General features: G+C 42.6%; 1 protein-coding gene across 3 annotated transcripts in view; it reads left to right on the forward strand.

The window, feature by feature from the left end:
* The first annotated feature begins 1,665 nt into the window (after positions 1–1,665).
* Positions 1,666–21,455, forward strand: part of LOC131236250 (protein TIC 22, chloroplastic) — a 28,784-nt gene continuing 8,994 nt past the window's right edge. For 2 of the 3 annotated variants that reach the window (XR_009166655.1, XM_058233379.1), the window contains exons 1-2: positions 1,667–2,152; positions 2,229–2,291. Coding sequence is in view for 2 of the 3 variants with exons in the window: in XM_058233379.1 (XP_058089362.1) it covers positions 1,715–2,152; positions 2,229–2,291 (501 nt within the window). In the remaining variant the exon portion in view is untranslated. Of the gene's footprint in view, positions 2,153–2,228; positions 2,292–21,455 lie in introns of all 3 variants that reach the window. The other variant, XM_058233387.1, reaches the window with a different exon arrangement.

Here is a 21,455-nt window from a genome sequence, read left to right on the forward strand (position 1 = left end):
GTGTTCAAATAATTTATTCCTCCATACACGAGTGACCTACTTGATGATTGGATAGTGCCAATGGGCTAGGCTAGGTGGTTCATCATTGGCCTAGCCCATCCCTGCTCGAACACAGGACCTAGATTTTAAGCCTGGGCATAACCATCGAGCCAAGTTTAGGGGCCGCTCAGCCCATCAACACCCCTAATTAAGAATAGTTGAGAGGTAGTTAATTCCCTACAGCCCCTGAGATGTGTAAACAAGACCACCCAGGCCTATGGACACCCCTAAGTACGAAGAGTTGAGGAGATACCAATTTCATACAACCACCCTGGGAGCCATGTAACCAAAAGTTCAGGTGGGTGGACTCAAGCCCAGGCAGCGCATAATCATCTTTGGGCCAGACTGGCCCTATCTACTTTTGCCGATAATGGGCTTAAGGTTAACATTGTAGGCCAAGCTTCGATAAACCTCAGCCCAATCCAGGCTGGCTGGCTAGACGCCTAGCAACAAGAATTTTCATAGTCATTACCATAACAAATGCACATTAGGCCCACCTGCATGATAATCGGGACAACTGATCCGGTAAGCCATGTCCACCAAGGGGTAGCCTATGATAGGCCCATTTAGGGTGTGTTTGGTCCATGGAATTAAATGATATTGAATTGTATTAGATAGGATTAACATCATTACTGCACAATGATTGCATGTCTGGAAATACACGGTTTCGTAGCCATCCAACGTCATGTTTTGGATAAAATTTTTGCAACGTAATATCCTAGATTAAACAAATATATGTTTGGTAGACCATAACATTGTAATCAATGTACCAAATTTACAACGGATGTCGCTTACCTGTGTGTGTGTGTGTGTATAACCACAATGTCATGCATAAAAATTATATATAGATGGATGAAATAGATAAACACATGCATTAATGTGTGGCCCACACATATAGTGGATTTCAAAATCCACAAAAATTCTAGACTGAATGCAATTCCATCGCACTTAATCCCTAACCTTTCCCTAGTCTCTAAATGTGGGATGAAATTGCACGGAAACAAATGCAATTTTATCCCATCTAATACTCTGCTCCAAACGCTCCCTTAGCCTGAGATCAAACAACGTAGAAAATGGATGGTTAAGAATGTTTAGACAAAAAAACATAAAAAATGCTAGCATTCGGTCAGTGAAAAAAATCACATGGTTCAATCAAATATATAAATATATATACAAAATATTTATATTAAGTGAATCCAGTCTAAGCTGAATCGATTCAAACCGAATTAAATTGAAGTTAAGTTCTGAGCCGAGTCGAGTTTGGTCTCGATCGGACTAGGATCGACAAATATTTTTTTCCCGAACTAAAAAAATTCAGCTCGACTCGGTTCGAATCCGGTTTCGAGCACAGCAGAGTCGAGTCGAGTCAAGCTTTTACGAATCGGGTCGAGCGAGTTAACCGAGCTAACTCGGTTCGTGTACAGCTGACGGCAGCGACGAAAACCTCACCTCTTTTTCATTTACAGATTTTAGAAACATCTCAGTTGGGAGAGCGAGAAAGATGCCGGAATCGAACACAGCACAGCAGAGTCGAGTCGAGTCAAGCTTTTACGAATCGGGTCGAGCGAGTTAACCGAGTTAACTCGGTTCGTGTACAGCTGACGCCAGCGACGAAAACCTCACCTCCTTTTCATTTACAGATTTTAGAAACATCTCAGTTGGGAGAGCGAGAAAGATGCCGGAATCGAACACTTCTTCTCATTCTTCTCTCCCTCTCTCTGCCATGGAATCCCAAAAGCCCTCCTCAAACCTTCACCCTCTCTCCTTCCTCTCCTCCTTTCTCCACCAACATTGCTCCCGTCTCGGCTCTGAAATCTCCACCCGACTCGACTGCGCCAAGCGATTCGCTGCGAACGCCGTAACGTTTCGGCCCAAGCTCCACCCCGCGGGCTCCGCTCCCTTCGCCTCCGTTCTTCAGGACACGTGGCAGCCCAAGCACGTTTTCGACATCGCGCTGAGCACCGAGTACGTCGCCAAGACGATGGCCGGGACGCCCGTCTACACCGTCAGCAATTCCAACAACGAGTTCGTCCTCATCTCCGATCCCAACGGCGCTAAATCGCTCGGCCTGCTCTGCTTCCGTCATGAAGATGCCGAGGCCCTTCTTGCACAGGTTCCGATTTCCGCCGTCCGAATCCTTTTTTTTTTTTCCAAATTTTATTATTTTTTAATTGTTGGTATTTTTTCAGGTTCAGTTGCGACAGCCGGTTTTAGGGCGTGGAGCTAGAGTTGTACCTATTACCCTCGATCAGGTAGATTTTCTTCTTCTTTTTTTTTTGCTGTGTTGGAGTTTGATATATAGATAGAGACTTTTTCACTTTGTTTAATCTGTGTGAAATTTGTGCTTGATGTGTACTCCTGAAATTGCTTGAGGTTGGTTTTCGTGCTTGGATGAACAAAGGTTTAGAGTGAGGAAATTGTGTTTGTGTTTGGATGCACAACTGAACTGAATTGCAAATGTCAGTTCAATGAAGAGAAAATGACCAATTTCCATCATTCGTTGTGAAGAGGGACTATACTAGTTGCAGTCTTAGCTGGAAACTAATCTAATTGGAATTTGAGCAAGTCCGAAGTATGGATGCTATCAGAAGCAGCCACTATTTGGTCATTGCCACTTTATTGAACTGACTGCTGAAATTCTTTTCAATGATGCATGCACATGCAACTTTGCCTGTCCAACTGATTTTGTTAGTTGTGGATCGAAAATGGGGAGATTAACAATCTATTTCAATGTTACTTGGACATGGACATAAGCTGTCAAACATGGGAACCCTGGAAAACCCAACATGCTAACATGTACATACTTTGAAATATATGTTATTGCATAAGGTATATAAAAATGCATCTACTGAGGCGAGGAAGAAGGTGTTAACGGTGGATAATCTTTGTAAGAGAAAGGTGGTTCTTCCGAATGTATTTTTACTATGCTACCAAGGTGAGGAATTAGTGGATCATCTTTTCATACATTGCCTGTTTGCAAAAGGGTTATGGAATAGCTTTTTCAACTTGTTCGATGTAGCATGGGCGATGCTGAGTTCTGCTGGTCCCTTGCTTTTGATGTGGCATGGTGGGGGAAAAGGGGAGGTCAGGAAGAAAGTTTTGTGGTTAAGCTTATTAGCAGGGATATGGTTCCCATGGATGGAAAGGAACGAGTGTTGTTTCAGGAATCATCAAGGCCAATGAATGGAGGTGTATAGTATGGCTAAGTCACATGTAATGGAGTGGGCGATAGCATCAAAGTATATAGCTCAGTTTCCAAATAGCTGGCTTGAGCTATAATTTTGGTCTCTAATCAATAAAATTATCAATGTTCAAAAAAGAAAAAAAGAGCATCTACTTACTAGAAATGCATTAGATCTATATAAGTATTGCTAAAATACAAGAATAAAAGATAAGTGGAGGTTTTTCCTATATGGCACAAACATTGGATAGTGAATGCTGCAAGCTTTTCCCATACTGGAGTGTCTCTATCTTTTTAATGGATAACTCAAATTTTATTTAAAAAAAAAAAACCTAGAGAGAGCAATGACAAGAGATAGTCAAACCCATTGCAAGGACACTTCTCCCTCCATGACACTTTCTACATTCTTGACTACAACCGGAAAATATTTTAAGACCTGTCACTCGATTAACAACTCCACCTAATTATGTGGATTGTCTATTTTCTTAGGCCTTGCTTGGTAGATGCCTAAAAAATGAGTTCATCTCATTTTAATTAACAATAATAAGTTATTAGAGATCTTGATCTTTGATACATAACGAGTTCATGTTAACAGTAGTTATATACTACAGATGAAGATCTCTGATACATAATCACTGTTAAAAAAAATTAGATGAACTCGTGTTAAGCATCTACCAAACAGGCCTTATGAAACAGTTATTCATATGATTCATTAAAAATATAAAAGAATATGAGTAGAAGATTACCACATTACATTTTTTTTTGAAAGGGAATAAAATAAATCAGAAAGACAGAATGATGATGGATCATCGAAAAAACATTCCATAAGCCCCTCTAGAACACTAAAATATCAATGTTCCAATTATCCTCGATGCCCAACTTATTACTCAGCTTCTAATCGACTAGAACACTCCTCTCTTGACTCTCCCAAGTTACAAAAACCTCTGTTATTTTGTACCTTTTGGATTGACCAAAGGGTTTGAGAGCAAAGCGAGTTGTCATATCAACCTCTTCCCTGTCGGAGTCCTGGACACACCAAGAACAACTCCTAGATAGAGCTAGTCATCTGCCAACTTGTTTTTGAAAGGCATCTGCCAACTTTCTCCTAATAGATTCAGATTTTTTTTACTCACGCTTGCATACCTCACACACACACCCATGCACTCACACCACAGTGGGATTTCACCGCAATGGGTACTTGAACCTATGACCTCATGCTGAAACTCTTGTGAGTCTACCACCAATGCCTGAGTAAGGACCCAATAGATTCAGAATTCTCCACTATAATTTTGCTCAGAAATTGCACTGTATAAACAAATGGTGCATTGATTGCTTACAAGGGGACAAAGATAACAGCCATCGGTAATGACTGCATTCCTCCATCTCAGACGATCTCTAGTTAGAACCAGTGTTCGAAATATCGGTATCGTGTTACGTATCGCATTCTTGGGATACGGATACATATTGGTTATCGCATGGGATATATCGGTTGTATCGTGTAATGTATCGTTGTTATTGGAAACATGGGGAAACATTGGGAAATTGGTCGAATTTTACAATGAAACTTCAATGATTGTTAAAAAAAAAAAAAAGACATCAATACACACTTACAAATCAAAACATTACAAAAAAAGTACACATAATAGGTTTTCTTTATATGGGGTCTTAAATCTATGCGTTGTCTAACTGAATTGATGCAAGCGTATTCAATGTCTATTCATATAATTTATAAATGTAAGAAGACATGTGGAAACACAAGCAATACATTCAAAAGCAAAATAAGAATAACTATATTAGGTTACATACATGTTTGATTTTATGTTTGGACACAGATTGCAAATGATTTGCGAGAAATTGAGAAATTTTGATTTTTTTTTTTCAATTTTCTGCAACTCGGCCCTATCTCCTCCAAATCTCAAAATCAAAGCTCCTGATACATGATTTTTCATGCAAAACATGAAAAATCATGGATTCATAACAATTTGACACTAATTTAACATGATTTATAGAAAATAAAATGATCAAAATTCGAAAATGCTCACCAGATTGAACATGTGGGATATATCACACTACTTGTGCGTTTCGTATCGCACAGGTGGGATACAAGATATATCGTGGGATATATTGGCCGATATCATTGATATTTAAAACATTGGTTAGAACCTTGTGGTTGCACGCCAACTGATATTGATGACTCTAGGAGGGTGTGATCACTTGTGCGTCTAGGGAGCAATGGTTATCGTATTGGATCCTCCCTCCAAGAACCCATAAAATGAACTAATCAAGAACATCCAATTACTCTCAAGAGTTTGCTGCCATTTATCCTTTATCAGGGTGGTCTGGGCCAGCCACTTCATAAGAACCAGCTGATCATTTGACTCCTCTTCATTGATATCTCGTTGAAGATTGAGGACCACACATTCTGATCAACCAAAAATTGGTAGCATTGAGATACCATAAATTCTTTCACCTGGTAAAGAAGAGGAAAATTTTGGCACAAGGCTTTGTTTTCACCCTAGGGATCTTCCTAAAAGCAAAGCTGACCCTCCTCACGAACCCTTCCCATAACACCCTTGGGAAAAAGGAGGTTGAATCTTGAAAACAACTTCCCACAATCCTGAAACTCTATATTGAGAGTAACCCTTTGTGAACCATCCTCCAAGCCTAAAACCGTATTTACTATAGATTGCCTACTGAGGATATGAATATCGTATTGGTTGGTGTATCAACTGGGCCTATAACAATACAATATGGACCATATCAGATTGTATCGAACAACACCGGCTCATATAGGCTAAATGTTTTTAGCACGAAAAAATCTTGAAAAAATAGGAAAAATGTAAGACATCAAAATCTGTCTTTTGTGTGTGTGTGTGTGTGTGTGTGTGTGTGTGAACATGTATTCGATGGTGTATTAGACCATTCTTTGATTAGAATGTTGTCTATTAGTTTACCTATAAAAAGATAACAAGTCAGTCCTAGTTGAACATAAATCAAGATTGATTCGGTGGATTAACATATGAATACAACAAAAAGAAGATAAAAAATGAAAAAAAAAAAAATGTGATGGTTTACCCTTCTTCAATATTTCCCAAAAATGGTCCATTCTACTTCAAGTCATTGAATGTCACTCAAATCTTATGCTTTGATTCTCAAAATGGACCTTGATCTTGTCTAGAATTAGTTTCTAAGCTTCCTCCATGGTTGAAATGAAGAAAGAAGTGGAAACACGAGAATTTAAAAGCAAAAATTGCAAAATGGGGCCTATCGGCTGTAACGCCTTGTATTGGTGTAGGTTGGGGTGTATCTGCCAACGCCCCATTTTTTTATTTATTAATGGACCAATTCACCTGATTGTTACCATTATGTAGCGGTTGATAGGCAATAACCTAGTGAATGCTCAAAATAGTGCCACCTGCTCTCATAAGCTATCTTCTTCCATTCTGAATCCCCAAAGCCAGCTGCCAATTTCTTGTGTCGGTTATTTCAAGATAAGTTTTCTCTTGTTCAATGTCTTGTGTCAGCTATTTACGGGCCTAACAATGATTCTCTTAGGGCAGATTTCTAGGACAAGTTAACTCAGGTCAGACATCTCTTTTCAGGGCCGTCTTGTGTGGTTGGTGATTTCAATGTCACGCGGTTTGCGGAGGACCATTCCAGAAGTAGAAGACCATCCTCTGCTATGATTCGATTCTCCGAATGGATCCAGTGTGAACAGTTGATTGATTTGCCGCTTCTGGGTCCTAGATTCACCTGAACCAATGGCCGTGCGTCTCCTATTCAATCTCGGTTGGATAGATTCCTCGTCTCTCCTGAATGGATTGAGACCTTTCCGTCTGTAAAGCAAATAGCCCTGCCCCGCACCACGTCAGATCACTGCCCTATCCTTCTAAGTGTGGAGGAAGACAATTAGGGTCCAAAACCATTTAGGTTCAATTCATCTTGGCTTCAGATAGAGGGTCTTCGGCAGAAGATTATTGATTGGTGGTCGTCTTTCCAGGTGGAGGGTTATGCGGGCCATAAACTACTCTACAAACTTAGACTTCTCAAATCCAAACTTAAGGAATGGCGTCAAGAGGAAGCCCTAAAGAGAGACGCTGAAGTTGAAGCGCTCCTTTCCGAGCTTCAGAGAATGGATTCGGATTCCGAAGGAGTCTCGATGACGAAAGAGTTCTTGACCAGGTGAATTACCATCATTCAGGATCTCTCGAACAAAGCCCTGGAAGATGAAGCCTCTTGGAGGATTAAATCTAGAGTTAAATGGATTGTCGAGGGGGACAAAAACACTAAGTTTTTTCATAATATGGCCAATATGCATGCTCGGTCTAAGGCCATCCTTAGTATATCCGAAAATGGGAACAGAATTGAGGATAAAAAGGACATTAAGGAGCTCGCCATATCTCACTTTAGAGATCTTCTGTCGTTTGATAATTGGGTTCGACCGGGTCTTGATAACATTTTCTTCAGCAGATTGGAGGAAGCTGAAGCAGACCTGTTGGAATCCCAATTTTCTGAAGAGGAGGTTAAGGCTGCCGTTGATGCTTTGGGTGGGGACAAGTCCCCATGTCCTGATGGGTTTTCGATCAGCTTCTATCATACTTTCTGGGATTCCATCCGCCATGATGTTCTTTTGTTCCTCCAGGAATTCTATTCTAGAGGCAGATTATCGAAGGGGCTAGGTGCCACATTCATTTCTCTCATTCCTAAGGTGGCGGGTGCTTCCTCCTTTGCTGAATTTAGGCCGATCAGTCTGATTGGAAGCCCTTATAAAATTCTTGCGAAAGTCTTTTTTGTTCGGCTTTCAAATGTTATTAGTGGTCTCATCTCGCCTAATCAGAATGCTTTCATTAAAGGCAGACAGATCATGGACGGAGCTCTTATTGCCAACGAAGTTCTTCACTCGTGCCATAAGTCTAAGTCACAAGGCATATTCTGTAAGTTGAACATTGCCAAGGCTTACGACCATGTTGATTGGGATTTCCTTCTGTACATGCTAGCTCGGATGGGCTTTGGGGTCAAATGGAGAGAGTGGATCGCTGTTTGAATTGGTTCGGCCCATTTTTCCATCATTCTAAATGGGTCTCTTAGAGGTTTCTTCAAAAGCTCGAGAGGGTTGAGGTAGGGAGATCCCCTCTCCCCTTTCCTGTTTCTTATAGTTGGCGAGGCTCTGTCCCAAATGTTGAAGAGAGGTTAGGAGCATAACCTCCTCCGTGGCATTGCGATGCCGGGCTTGGTGGACCCCCTCACTCACATTCAGTTTGCGGACTATACTCTTATCTTCTCTGAGGCCTCGGATGACAAAATCAATAATCTTCTCACTGCTCTGCGCTGTTTTGAAGCGGTCTCGGGTCTTAGGATCAACATGTGAAAATCGAAACTGCTTGGAGTTAATGTCCCTATGCCTTCTCTCCAGAACTTTGCCGCTAAGCTTGGGTGCCGCGTTGAGACTTTCCCAACATTCTTTGTTGGTCTGCCCCTTTCTATGGGCTCTCCGCCGAAGTGCATGTGGGATAGGGTCACCAGTAAATTTCAAAAATACTTGGCCTCCTAGAAATGCAGGTATCTATCTTTGGGTGGTTGACTGACTTTGATTAAATCAGCTCTCTCCAGCCTCCCCCTCTATTTTATGACGTTGTTCAGATGTCCAGGGCCGGTTCTCAAGTGTATTTACAAAATTAAAAGAGACTTCATGTGGTTTGGAAAGGAAAATCAAAAGAAGTTTCATTTGCTTGAGTGGAAAGAAGTGTGCAAAGTGTTCAGGGAGGGAGGTGCAAATGTTAAGAATCTAAAAGTCATGAATTCGGCGCTATTGGGGAAATGGACTTGGAGATTTGCTTCTAAAAAGGACGCTCTATGGGCCTTGATAGTTAAAGGAAAATATGGTTCTTCCCAAGGAGGTTGGTGGCCTACGGAGTCTTCGTTTTATAAGGCCTCCCATATCGAGCGAGGAATCCTTAAAGCCAAATATCCAGTCGTTGAAAATAGTAGTTATGTGTTGGGCAACAGTTCCTCGATTCGGTTTTGGAAAGATCTATGGGTTGGGGAAAAACCTCTCAAACTTCTGTTCCCTTAAATTTACCGCCTTGCTCCAGACAGAGATATTCTCATTAACAGATGTTGCTATTCCACGCCAGCCCATATAGTATGGGATATCAGATGCATTAGAAATCTTATTGAAAGCAAAGCAAATGAGTACACGACTCTACAAGATTACATTTCTAAATCAAGGATTATTACCTCCCAGCTTGACAGCATTGCGTGGCCGTTGGAGAAATATGCTTCTTTCTCTGTCAAGTCCCTTTATGCCTTAATCTATCCAGTAATGCAGTCTCAGTGTGACGTTATGCCATTTATTTGGAAGTATCAAGTTCCTCTTAAGTACATATGTTTTGGGTGGTTGGTGGGTTGCAATAGAATTCTTACCATTGATAACCTGGCTAAGAGATGCATGTAGATCATCAATATTTGTTTGTGTTGTATGCGTCAGGCAGAATCTATGAATCACTTGTTGGTTCATTGCTATTTCATTTCCTCCATTTTGGCAGATTTCTGTTAGTGCTTCTCGGTCAATTGGTGTTCTCCGGAGTCAGCCGCTAAGACGCTGTTCGCTTGGAACAGTCTCAAGCTTGGAAAATTGAATCCTATCATTTGACGCATGGCCATCCTTGCCGTTTGGTGGGTTGTTTGGGAAGAAAGGAACGAAAGATGCTTCAATGATACTTCTTCTTTTGTTAAGACTGTGGGTTCTAGGGCTCAAAAGATGGTGTTTGAATGGGCTGTTAATGCAAAGGATCTGAAAGATGTTGATCTTAACTTTTTAGGTGGTTAGGTGCCTTCTGCTATCTCAGCAGATGGGCTCCCCTCTTTTTTGTTTTTTGTTCTCTCTCTCTTTTTCGTCCTTTGTTTCCGTCCTCTTTTCGTTCAATGCATTCTCAGTTTGTTGCTTTTTTTTTTTTTTTAAAAAAAAGCTAGCTGCCAATTATCCTTACCCTACCTTTATCCATCGCTTTTCACATTTCCTCCAACTTTACTAGCGGGACTTGTGTTTTCCCCTATACATTGCTGTAGGAACTCTTTTTGAATACTCTCCAATTCATGGATAACACTTGCGGGCCATTAGACGGGCTTTTTTTTTTTTTTTTTCAAGTCACAAGATATATATTAGAAAAAAAAGGAACAGGATTACAAATAGAAAGGAAAAAAAAAAGGGAAGAGGGAGTTTGCTGAGAGAACAGACTCCACTAGACTCCAAGAAAGAGAAAATCACATTCCTTAAGACCCGCTACATGCACAACCCATTCTATCAATAAACACTTAGCCTTGCTTGTTATAGCCACTTCCGAATTAGAGGTGTCCTTGAAGCATCTCCCATTTCTTTCTTCCCAAACCGACCATCAAATAGCAATAATGGCCATTCTCCATAATTGAGTCTTTTGCTTGCCTAAGCTAACCCCATGCCAAGCTTTAAGGAGATGGGGCACGGAGCTAGGGAAGCACCACATGATGTTGAAACGCATAAGGAATTCTGACCAAATATGGGAGATAAAAGGGTAAAAGAGGAGCAGGTGAGCAATCGATTCCTCGTTCTTCAAGCAGCAGAGGCAGACATTCACAAGAGGCATCCCCCTCTTTCTCAAGTTATCTATTGTGAGGATCCTCTTATGTCCGACTAACCACCTGAAGGAAGCATATTTAGGGGGGACTGAGTATCTCCAAAGACGGCAAGACGGATGATCAACTATGGGGGTCAGCTTCTGATCCAATATAGAGTAGAGTGATCTAATTGAGAAGGAAGAGGATTTGTCCAACCTCTAGAAAATACTATCAGGATTCTGATAATCTGGCATGACCCTGTAAATACGATCGAGGAGCCCCACATACTTGTCGACCTCCCAATCATGGAGGTTCCTCCTGCAAACCACGTTCCACACTATCTTGAAGGCCGAGGTAGAGAAGCATCCAGCCACAGCGATAGCTAGATCAGGGGCGAGACGGAAAATATTCGAAAAATCTTCCTTTAGAGCAGCTTCTCCCACCCAAATGTCTTCCCAAAATCTGATGCTATCGCCCTTGCCTAGGATGAAACCGATGCCAGAGAGCACCTCCTTCTTCAAGGATAGGATCCCTCTCTAAAGAGCCAAGGACCTATAAAAAGAAGAATCTTTGGTCCACCAGCCACCGTATTTGCCTTTGATAATCTTATTCCGCAGACTATCACCCTCAAAACCAAGCCTCCAAATCCACTTCCCAAGGAGAGCCCTATTCATCTTTTTGAGGTCTTTTATCCCTGTTCCGCTTACTTGAATCTGCTTACAAACCTGATTCCACTTAAAAAGATGAAACCTTTTCATATCTTCCTTGCCATGCCAAAGAAAATCACGTTTTAACTTTTCAAGAGTAGCCAGAATAGAGGCCAAACATCTGAAGAGAGACATCGGCAAGTTAGAGAGAGCTGCCTTAATGAGAGTGAGGCAGCCTCCCAGAGAAAGGTATCGACATTTGCATCTAGCCAAGTAAGATTCGAATCTATTAATCACCTTATCCCATAAGGATTTTGGAGGAGAGCCCAAACAGAGAGGGAGACTGACAAAAGAGACCGGGAGCGAAACTGAAGAGCCCCCAAAGGATTCCGCAAATTTATTGACCTCCTCTTCCTCTAAGTTGACCCTGAACATCTTGGATTTTGCCATGTTAACCCTTAAACCCGAAACAACCTCAAAGCATCGAATCGTAGTGCACAAATTATCTACCTTGACTGGATCAACTTCACAGAAAATCAGGGTGTCATCTGCATACTGGATATGAGATATCGAGGTTGGCATTCCTCTCATTTTGATTCCACCAATGATCCCTGCCTCCTGACTAGACTGGATCATTCTGGATAAAGCCTCCCCCACTATGAGGAAGAGGAAAGGGGATATCGAGTCGCCCTGGCGAATGCCTCTGGAGCTCTTGAAGAAGCCTTTCGAGGACCCGTTAATAAGAATAGAGAAAAAGGCCGATCCTACACACTTTCCAATCCAACCCCTCCATTTCACTCCAAAGTCTAGACGCCTCAACATGTATTGCAAAAACTCTCAATCCACATGATCATATGCCTTTTCAATATCCAACTTACAGAAAACTGTCCTCAACTCGTCTTTGTGACTAGAATCTAGGCATTCATTTGCAATAAGAGCACAATCAATAATTTGCCTTCCCGGAATAAACACACTCTGATGGCTAGAAATGAGCTTACTGATAACTTTCTTCAACCAGGAGGCCAAGACTTTTGCCAAAATCTTATACGGGCCGCCAATCAGACTAATAGGTCTGAAATCTTTAAAAGAAGTCGCACCTGGAACTTTTGAGATTAGAGCTATGAAGGAGGCCCTCAAACCTTTTGATAGTCTGCCCCTATCGTGAAACTCCTTAAAGAACTGCATAACATCGTCTTTGATCACATCCCAGAAGGTAAGGAAGAAACAAATAGGAAAGCCGTCTGGCCCTGACACCCTGTCTCCCCCTAACGATTTCACAACCATCTTTAACTCTTCCACGCTGAATGGAGCTTCTAAGGAATCAGCATCTTCAGGTGACAAGCTATCCATCTGAAGGTGGTCTAGCAAGGGCCTATCCCATCGATCTCCCTCAAGGAGGGAACTAAAGAACGATATAGCCTCCTCCACAATTTAGGCTTTGTCTTCGATGCGACGACCATTCACAATAATACTGCTGATTCTGTTTTTCCTGGCATGCACGCTAGCTATTGAGTGATACCTGTACGTTATCTGAAACCAAGTAGAACTAGGACCAGAATAAGATGTGATCTAAACCAAATAGAATTTAAGAAATATTTGTGGAATAATTATCTAAAACTTTTAAGGAATTCAGAGGAAGGAAACTAGGGTTTCAGAGGATCCACTTGTAGAGATCAGGGAGATCTTATGCCTGCATTAAGAATCATAGACATTTAACTGAACTTACTTGATCTGGTTTTCAAGAGATGAAAGGTATATGAATTAGAATGGATTCCATCATCTAACCATGCCCAGGAGACAAAGCAAACAACAGGATTAAACTAATTACCAACCAATCAACAATGTATGAGGATCAGGAAGGGTACTGTCATCCTACCATGCCCATGGAGCAATGATGAACAACAGGGCTTCCTGACTTCATAAACAAAAAAAGGGAAAAGAAATATTCAAAGCCATTGCAAACCCATTGTAATTTCAGTCACAACAGACCATTAAAGACTAATAAAAATATTCCTTATAATAATCATCAAAGAACAAATTCCGTTCATGCATTCAATTAAAGCATAAAGTAGTCTCCCATCTCGCTACAGGCTTCACCTCTTAGCCCTAGCTAAGAGGTTTAGCCACACATGATTGGTCTAAACCCAAAGCAAATAGAAAATAAAAAGAGAAAGAAAAGAACAAGAGGAAAAAAAAAACCAGCTTAACTAAACTTCCCTTCCTCTTCTCTGTTTCTTCTCTGTTTCTTCTCTTAGACCCAACTATTGCTCACGTCCATGCAGCCTTCCTGTCCCTTGCTTTTTTGATCCTGCTCCAGCATTCCCCTACCAACGGACCAGCAGCCTTCCTCTCTCCCTGACGTGCAGCAGCTTCGTCCAGCCTACGTCCAGCAGCCAAACTCCTCCAAAGAACCCGTACCCTCCACGTCCAAAGCCTCTCCCTCTTATGCAGCCGTCTGCCTCTGCTCCTCTCCATTCGCAGCAGACTCCTGGTGGGACTCTGCCCATCTTGCGTTAGTGAGCTTGCTGGGACACAAGATCAGCGTATCGGCTTTCTCAGATGTTCGCAGAACGTAACTGCGCATCCTGTTTTGCGCTGATGATTGGTGAGGCCCAAGATCGGGACTGGCCAGGAAATCCCATCCATCCATTGAACTTTCCATGAAATCTTGGCTCAGACGGTGAAATTTCAGGAGAAGTTTTGCGGTGGATGCAGAGATCCGATGTTTTCTTTTCCCGCTGTCTGTCCGCTGTTTAAACAATCCAAACTGATCTCAAACTGTCTTTTGAAAATTTTCCACCTAGGTGATGGTTATAGGCCTCTTTGGAATCCACTAGACGGTCCAGATTGAACCGATCACCTCAGAGGGTGGCCCACAAGAATCCACCGCAGGCTCTGTTGCGAAACAGAGCCTGCACATTTGAGTGTTGTGATGGTCGGTGGGCCCCACAGTGATGTATTTTGAGAAATCCATTCCGTCCACTAGGTTCAGGATGAAAAACTCTTCGGAAATGAGTATTTTTTGGAGAAAATTGGTGTGGTCCACAAGCTTGCTTACTCCGCCGTCCATCTGACGTTTGGACGGTAATCTTCCTGTTATTACGTTCATGGGTCCAAAAGGACACCTAGGTGAGGCTTATAGGCACCCCTGGGACACAATGAAAGGTTCTGATCATCAGAGTTCATGATGGATGGGTCCCACAAGCCAAAAACGGCAATCGGCAGTGAAGGCGCTGGATTTTGAAATTTCTTTAAAGAAATATCGGTCAGCGCATGCTGACCGATTTCTTGAGTTACAGCGCACGTCCGCTCTATACACACCTCGTATATACGCGTCACGTGTTTGGGTTCCAAGGTGACGTATGAGTAAAATCTGATCCGTCCATCCGTTCACTCATCTCATTTTAACCGTGGGGACTGAAGATGAAGCGCATTCATACAGCAGGTGGGCCCTAATTCACTGATTTATAGGCTGATCTGTCCGTTAGGACACTTCCAGGGGGATCCAATGGCTGAAATTTGACATGCATGGTTAGTTTTTGGTCTTTAGGCCATATGTGAAGTTTCGAACCGAACGGATGGTAGAAACCCTGTGATCTTGCATTCTGGCTGACTTTCAGGCCATTTGAGCTTCGGTTTCTCGATTTTTCCGGGTCCCTGATGTATAATTCTATTGATCTTGGGTCTCTGGAGTCCGTCCCATGCTTTGGTGTCATTAGAGCGTTAAGTCCATGCTTTAAGCACCCTTTTCGGTCCAGGCTCGTACATACACTCTGTATTACAAACACGATTAATCAGGCCATTAAGTGGTATCATGCTAAAGAACGATATAGCCTCCTCCACAATTTAGGCTTTGTCTTCGATGCGACGACCATTCACAATAATACTGTTGATTCTGTTTTTCCTGGCATGCACGCTAGCTATTGAGTGGAAGTATTTTGTGTTATTATCCCCTTCCTTGATCCACTTGGTGTGGGATCTTTGTTTCCAAGTGATTTCATCTTCTAGAACCCTAACAGACAGAGACTGGATGAGCTAAATTCTTTGGGAGAGAATTTCAGTCGACATGATGCCATTTTCAGCTCCGACATCTATCATTTGCAGCTCTGCTTTAATCAATTATGTTTGCAAATCCCTTTTGAAGAGCACTTCCTGCTTCCACTACTTCAGCTTCTCCTTCAACAATTTGAATTTGCTGCATAACCTGTGCCCTGCAAAGCCTGAAACATGAAAATCACCCCACCAATTTGCAACCAGTTGAAAAAACACCTTTGATATTAAGCCAGGACGATTCGAATTTGAAAGGTTTTGGGCCCCACTTGAGCTCGTCCCCACTTGAGCTCGTCAGTTGACAACAACACTGGACTGTGGTCTGAAGTTGTTCTCGGAAGAACAGACTAAGAGACAAAGGGAAACCAATCCAACCAATCTGAGGATACTAAGAATATGTCCAACCTGGAATGGGAAGGATTCATTCTTCCGTTGGTCCAGGTGAATCTGAAGCTGAGAAGAGGGAGATCAACTAGTTCCTGGGCATCGATCCAATTTGAGAAAGTGCGCATAGCCGGGGAGACGGATCTACCATGGGATTTTTCTTCTGTGTATCTCGTAATATTAAAATCTCTAGCAAAACAGTTGGGACCTGAAAATATTAGCCTGGACGCAGACAACTCCAAGAATTCCGACCTTTTGGCTTCAAGATTGGGGCCATAAACAGAGGAGATAAGACATTTACAATTGGAGGATCTGTCTATCAGGATAACTGAGATTGAAAAGGTGCCAGACCAAGACTTCTCCATCTGCCATTGGGAAGATTTCCAGGCTAATAAAATGCCTCCAGCACTTTCAATGGCGTCCAACGCCACCTATTTAGCATCAGCAACCTTCCAAAGCGAACCCATAATCCTGTCATTAAATTTCTGAACTTTTGTTTCCTGAAGGCAAATAACATCAGGATTTCGAGATCCACAGGAGTCTTTAATCAACCTTCTCTTTTGCTTCAACCCTACCCTTCTAACTTTCTAAGAGATGATCTTCATAGAGGAAACAAACTACCCCGAGAATCCTGGTGCTTCCTGATCTTGGAAAGGTTGGGCGTTACTCCCGCAGAAGGATCAATACGCTGCAATTCTTTATTGCTGCAAGATCTGGATAAATGATTCCTTGGGGATCTCATAGTTATTAGAGGTCTCCCGCGAGCTTCCACGCACTGAAATAGGGCTATATAGTCCTCCGGGCAGTCCCCGAATGATAGACCCATGGCCCTTTCGACGTGTCCTATCGCATCTCTGATCCATTTCTTCTTCTGAATCGTGTTGATAAGATTAACTCTACCTTCTTCGTCTTCTGTCTTCTGATCCATTGAAGACCCCTGATCTGCTGGATTTGCAATTCGAACCTGAAGTGGCTCTGCTTCAATGACGCGATCTCCTATATCTTCCTGGAAAAGGGAGATGAGAGCCTGATTTGGGAGTGTCGTGTTTGAAGCAGAGGGAGAAGGAGGGACGAAATCGAGGGAGGCAGGATTCTTCGAGGAATAGGACTGGTTGTCGAACTCCTCCAGATCTCCATTCTCACAGAGTTGGAGAGAAAGGAGAGGATGAGGGATCCGCTCACTTGCGGCTTTTAAGTCCGAAGGGTCTGAGGGCCCTAGCTGAACAGGATGCTGCCTTAAGGAAGAAATCCGCACCTTCGATGAATAAGCGGGGAGGCCTAGACGCTTCGATAAAGTTGCAGCTGAAGCCACTGAAACTAGTCTACGGTCTAGAACTGGTTTGGGACCTGGGGAAAGGTTGAGATTAAAAGAATGATCCACCTCCTCTGATATACCTAACCCGATAGTTTCCACTGGGCCCGACTCCAAAGAAGACCCGGCAAGCGGACCCGAGCCAAAAGCAGCCTCGTAAAGTTGCAGCTGAAGCCACTGAAACTAGTCTACGGTCTAGAACTGGTTTGGGACCTGGGGAAAGGTTGAGATTAAAAGAATGATCCACCTCCTCTGATATACCTAACCCGATAGTTTCCACTGGGCCCGACTCCAAAGAAGACCCGGCAAGCGGACCCGAGCCAAAAGCAGCCTCGTCGCCTAATAACAAATGATGGCTTCGGAGGTTGCCATGTGTCTCCATCTGGTGATCAAGGGATTGATCATTCCTTGAAATGCATAGGGAACCCGGGAGATGTGGCCGAACCTCGTCACGCCATGTAGGTGATGCAAAACGAGAGGGATCGAGATCTAGCTGCCTGCAGAGGACGTCCTTTGCATGTATGCCATGTGTCTCTTGACGAGATGGCAATTTGACTAGAGCAGTTGGGGGCGGGCGCCTCGAAATATCAATGAGGCATTTGACACGTGCCACAGCAGGTAACGCACCACGCGTTGAGAGAGTAGACGGGGGCCTGACACAGCCATTATGGCCATCAGCTGTCAAGGGGTTGTGGTATGGTGCTCCTCGGGAGCAGAGATTTCAAACTCCCGCATCGTCTACCTCGTCGTCACCAGAAGCGGAGAAAGTTGATCCTAATTCCTTCACCTTCCAGAGGTCACCCCACCTAGGGATCGACTCGTTCTTCGCCTCCCTTTAAACCGGCAGAAGAATCTTTCTGTTGTCTGCAATAACCTGAATGTGGGGAGGCAAAGGATCCCCTTTGCTTCTTCTAACCCAAACTCTGATGACATCCATTTCCTCTCCAATCTTAGTTTTTGGATCCAGATCTATAAAGGAGCCCAGCATAGAGGCTGCAGCGATAAAAAAGTCATCGAACCAGAGTTCTAAGGGGATGGCCCAGATGAGGATCCACACCTCCTCCATGCCGAAGTAGGAAAACTCATCCCACCTCTATATTTTTGAGACCAGACCCTCTAGATGTAGCACCCTAGCCATGATTAGGAGGTTCGAGTTTACTCCGGGACCTACCTTAATCCATAACTCATTGTATCCAATGGGTTTTATGATATAGGCAGATGGTTGGATTCCGCAAGATTCGTCTATCCATGCCCGCACTTGGGTAATCGAGACTCCCTCTCTTGAGGTAATGACAACTATGTTTTCCAGCTCCTTCCTAGCACGAACGAAGGATCCTTGATTAACCCGCAGCACTCGGTCCATCCCAGACTCTGATGACTCAATCGCGCCGCTATTCTTCATCCTGACTTTGTCTTTTACATTACGGGTTTTGGGTGTCTGGATATTTTGAGGAGACAACGAACCCAGAAGAATTTCCTTAAACGATGCTTCGTTTCTCTGACCGGAACTGAACTAGGTGTTAGATTTAGTAGTTTCCTTAGGAATCGTCGATTTACCCGAGCCAGCATTCTTCTGTTTCCGTTCAAGGCTGGACCTTGCCTTTTGAACTAGCAACAAAGCTCCTCTGAATCTTTCACCATGCAGCATTTGCACCGCCCTCGACAGCTCCTCCTCTGAACTCATTCTGACCAACGTAAATCCTCTGTACTGCCCGTTTTTTCTGTCCCTTGGCATGACTACATCCATCACTACTCCAGCCCAGCTGAACACCCTCGACAGATTAATGGGAAACCATCCTTCTGGATATCCTTTGATGAATAGAGTAGGGTAAGTCACAACCGCTCTGGGATTCCCCTCACCAATCTTCCTTTTGCCTTTTCTGTGTATCACTTCTTGCCATGATTCTGTGTGTTCCTTTTGTTGAAGTCAATTTGGTCCCTCCTCATATGCAACGGGGAGAGAGATCCTAGGGATTACTGTATCTCCAGGTACCATCGGGATCATATTTAGCTTGTTAGTGGAACCTAAACTCCTGTCGCTTGGAAAAGTGACTCCCATCCCTACCGGAAATTGACATTCTCTCACTGAAAGCTCTCCCCCACTCTCACTGGAAACTCTCACTGAAAGCTCTCCCCCACTCTCACTGGAAACTCTCACCGAAAGCTCTCCCCCACTCTCACTGGAAACTCTCACTGAAAGCTCGACATTCTCTCACCAAAAGCTCTCCCCCACTCTCACTAGAAACTCTCACTGAAAGCTCTCCCCCAATCTCACTGGAAACTCTCACCGAAAGCTCTCACTGAAAGCTCTCCCCTACTCTCACTGAAAGCTCAACAACCTCTCCATCTTACCCTGACGAAACAGATAATTTGGTGGGCCATTAGACGTGAAGTGGGCATATTTGCAAGGGTTGATTTCACGAGAGTATACGTCCTCCTAAAGTATCTTCTCTTCCATCCCATGAGCTTTCTTTCCAACCTTTCCAATACAACGTCCCAGAGGCTCTTCTGCGGTTTACCAATGCACTGCAGCAAACCAAGATATGTGGCAGTGAGTTTCCCCGCTTTACACCTAAATTTAGGGGTGAAGAGGTTCACATCATCTGCAAATTCCCAAAAATTTGCTTTTGTGGATATTAATCTTTAGATGAGAGGCTACTTTGAAACATCTCAATGCTTTCCTCAGGTTATCAACTTATGTTTGATCACGGGAATGGCGGAACAACGTTCGTGTAGCTCCAAGTTGTTGGGATAAGGATTAGATGATGATGGTGACTTGTCTTATCAAGGAATAGGTCATAGGGTCCATGAAGTGAAGGTGCAAAGTCTGAAAGTCAGCATTCTCCGCATTGAAGTCACGAGCCAAACCCAATCCCCTCTTTCCTTTGTCAGCATTCTACTGAAAGACTGCACAACGACAACAAATAAGAGTGGAGATAGAGGATATTCATAGCAAAGATACTTGAGAGCTTTGGAATAAACCTTTGGGCATCCAATGAATTATTATAGAGAAATGAGCTGAAGTAACACATTCATAAATCCACTTCATCAATCTGATTCCACAACCCATCTGCTTTAACATGTAGTTTAGGAAGTCCATAGTAATATGAAGTTAGTGGATGCTGTAAATAAAAGTTTGTTAGTGTCTGAAAAGAATATTTTAATTATTAAAAAGAGGAGTTTTGAACTTCATGTTTTAATGATTACAAAATAGTCATGTAATGTGACCTCTTCCACCAAAGTAACACACTCATAAATCCACTTCGTCAATCTGATTCCACAACCCATCTGCTTTAACATGTTTAGGAAGTCCATAGTAATATGAAGTTAGTGGATGTTGTAAATAAAAGTTTGTTAGTGTCTGAAAAGAATATTTTAATTATTAAAAAGAGGAGTTTTGAACTTCATGTTCTAATTATTAGAAAATAGTCATGTAATGTGACCTCTTCCACCGAAGAACTCTCATTCCGAAAGCAATGGCCATTTCAAAAAGGGGAATCTCTCAATGACAAACAACTACTAATTGACTCCTAAAACAGAAACCAACTACGTTTGCTAATTGTAGACATTTCAAAAAAGTAAAAAAGGTTACTGACTATACACTACCAATAAGATTTTTAAGAGATAAGAATTATCATCATCTAAGTCTCATCCCAACTGATTGGGGTTGGCTGCTTCAGAGATAAGAACCAGGAGAGAAAATCTCTCAATAAAAAAGTCCAACAAGAGAATCTCTAGGAGACATGAGAGAAGATGCACATGCTATCCTTAGTTGCTACACGGCTAGCTTCTAGGTGTTGATGCTCTTCAGGGTCCCAACTCCTAAGCAACTTGCTTTATGATGACCAACATTCAATTCTAGGATGATGTCTCCTCAGTGTCCTACACTCAATGTTGTCAAATGTCATAAGCGATCCTGTGCGACCTAGGGAGGCTTGTACACTTATGCAAGTGTATAATTGCATATCTGGTTGCACGGACCCCTGAACTTTTTTTTTTTTTAAAATAAAAAATAAAAAAAAAATAAAAGACTTCTGAAAAATAAAGAAAAAATGGGAAATTTTATGAAAAAATATGTAAAAATACTGCAAGTGTAGGGAATTGTTTTTTTATTGGTTTATCACCATTTTCATTAAAATTTTGTTATATTTATTACATCTGTTAGACTATTAGACTCAGAGAGAGAGAGAGAGAGAGAGAGAGAGAGTACACACCCTCTCTCATCCATCAGTTAGGTGGGGCCCATGCT

This window comes from Magnolia sinica, chromosome 2 (genome assembly GCF_029962835.1).
Source record: "Magnolia sinica isolate HGM2019 chromosome 2, MsV1, whole genome shotgun sequence".
Lineage (NCBI taxonomy): Eukaryota > Viridiplantae > Streptophyta > Magnoliopsida > Magnoliales > Magnoliaceae > Magnolia > Magnolia sinica.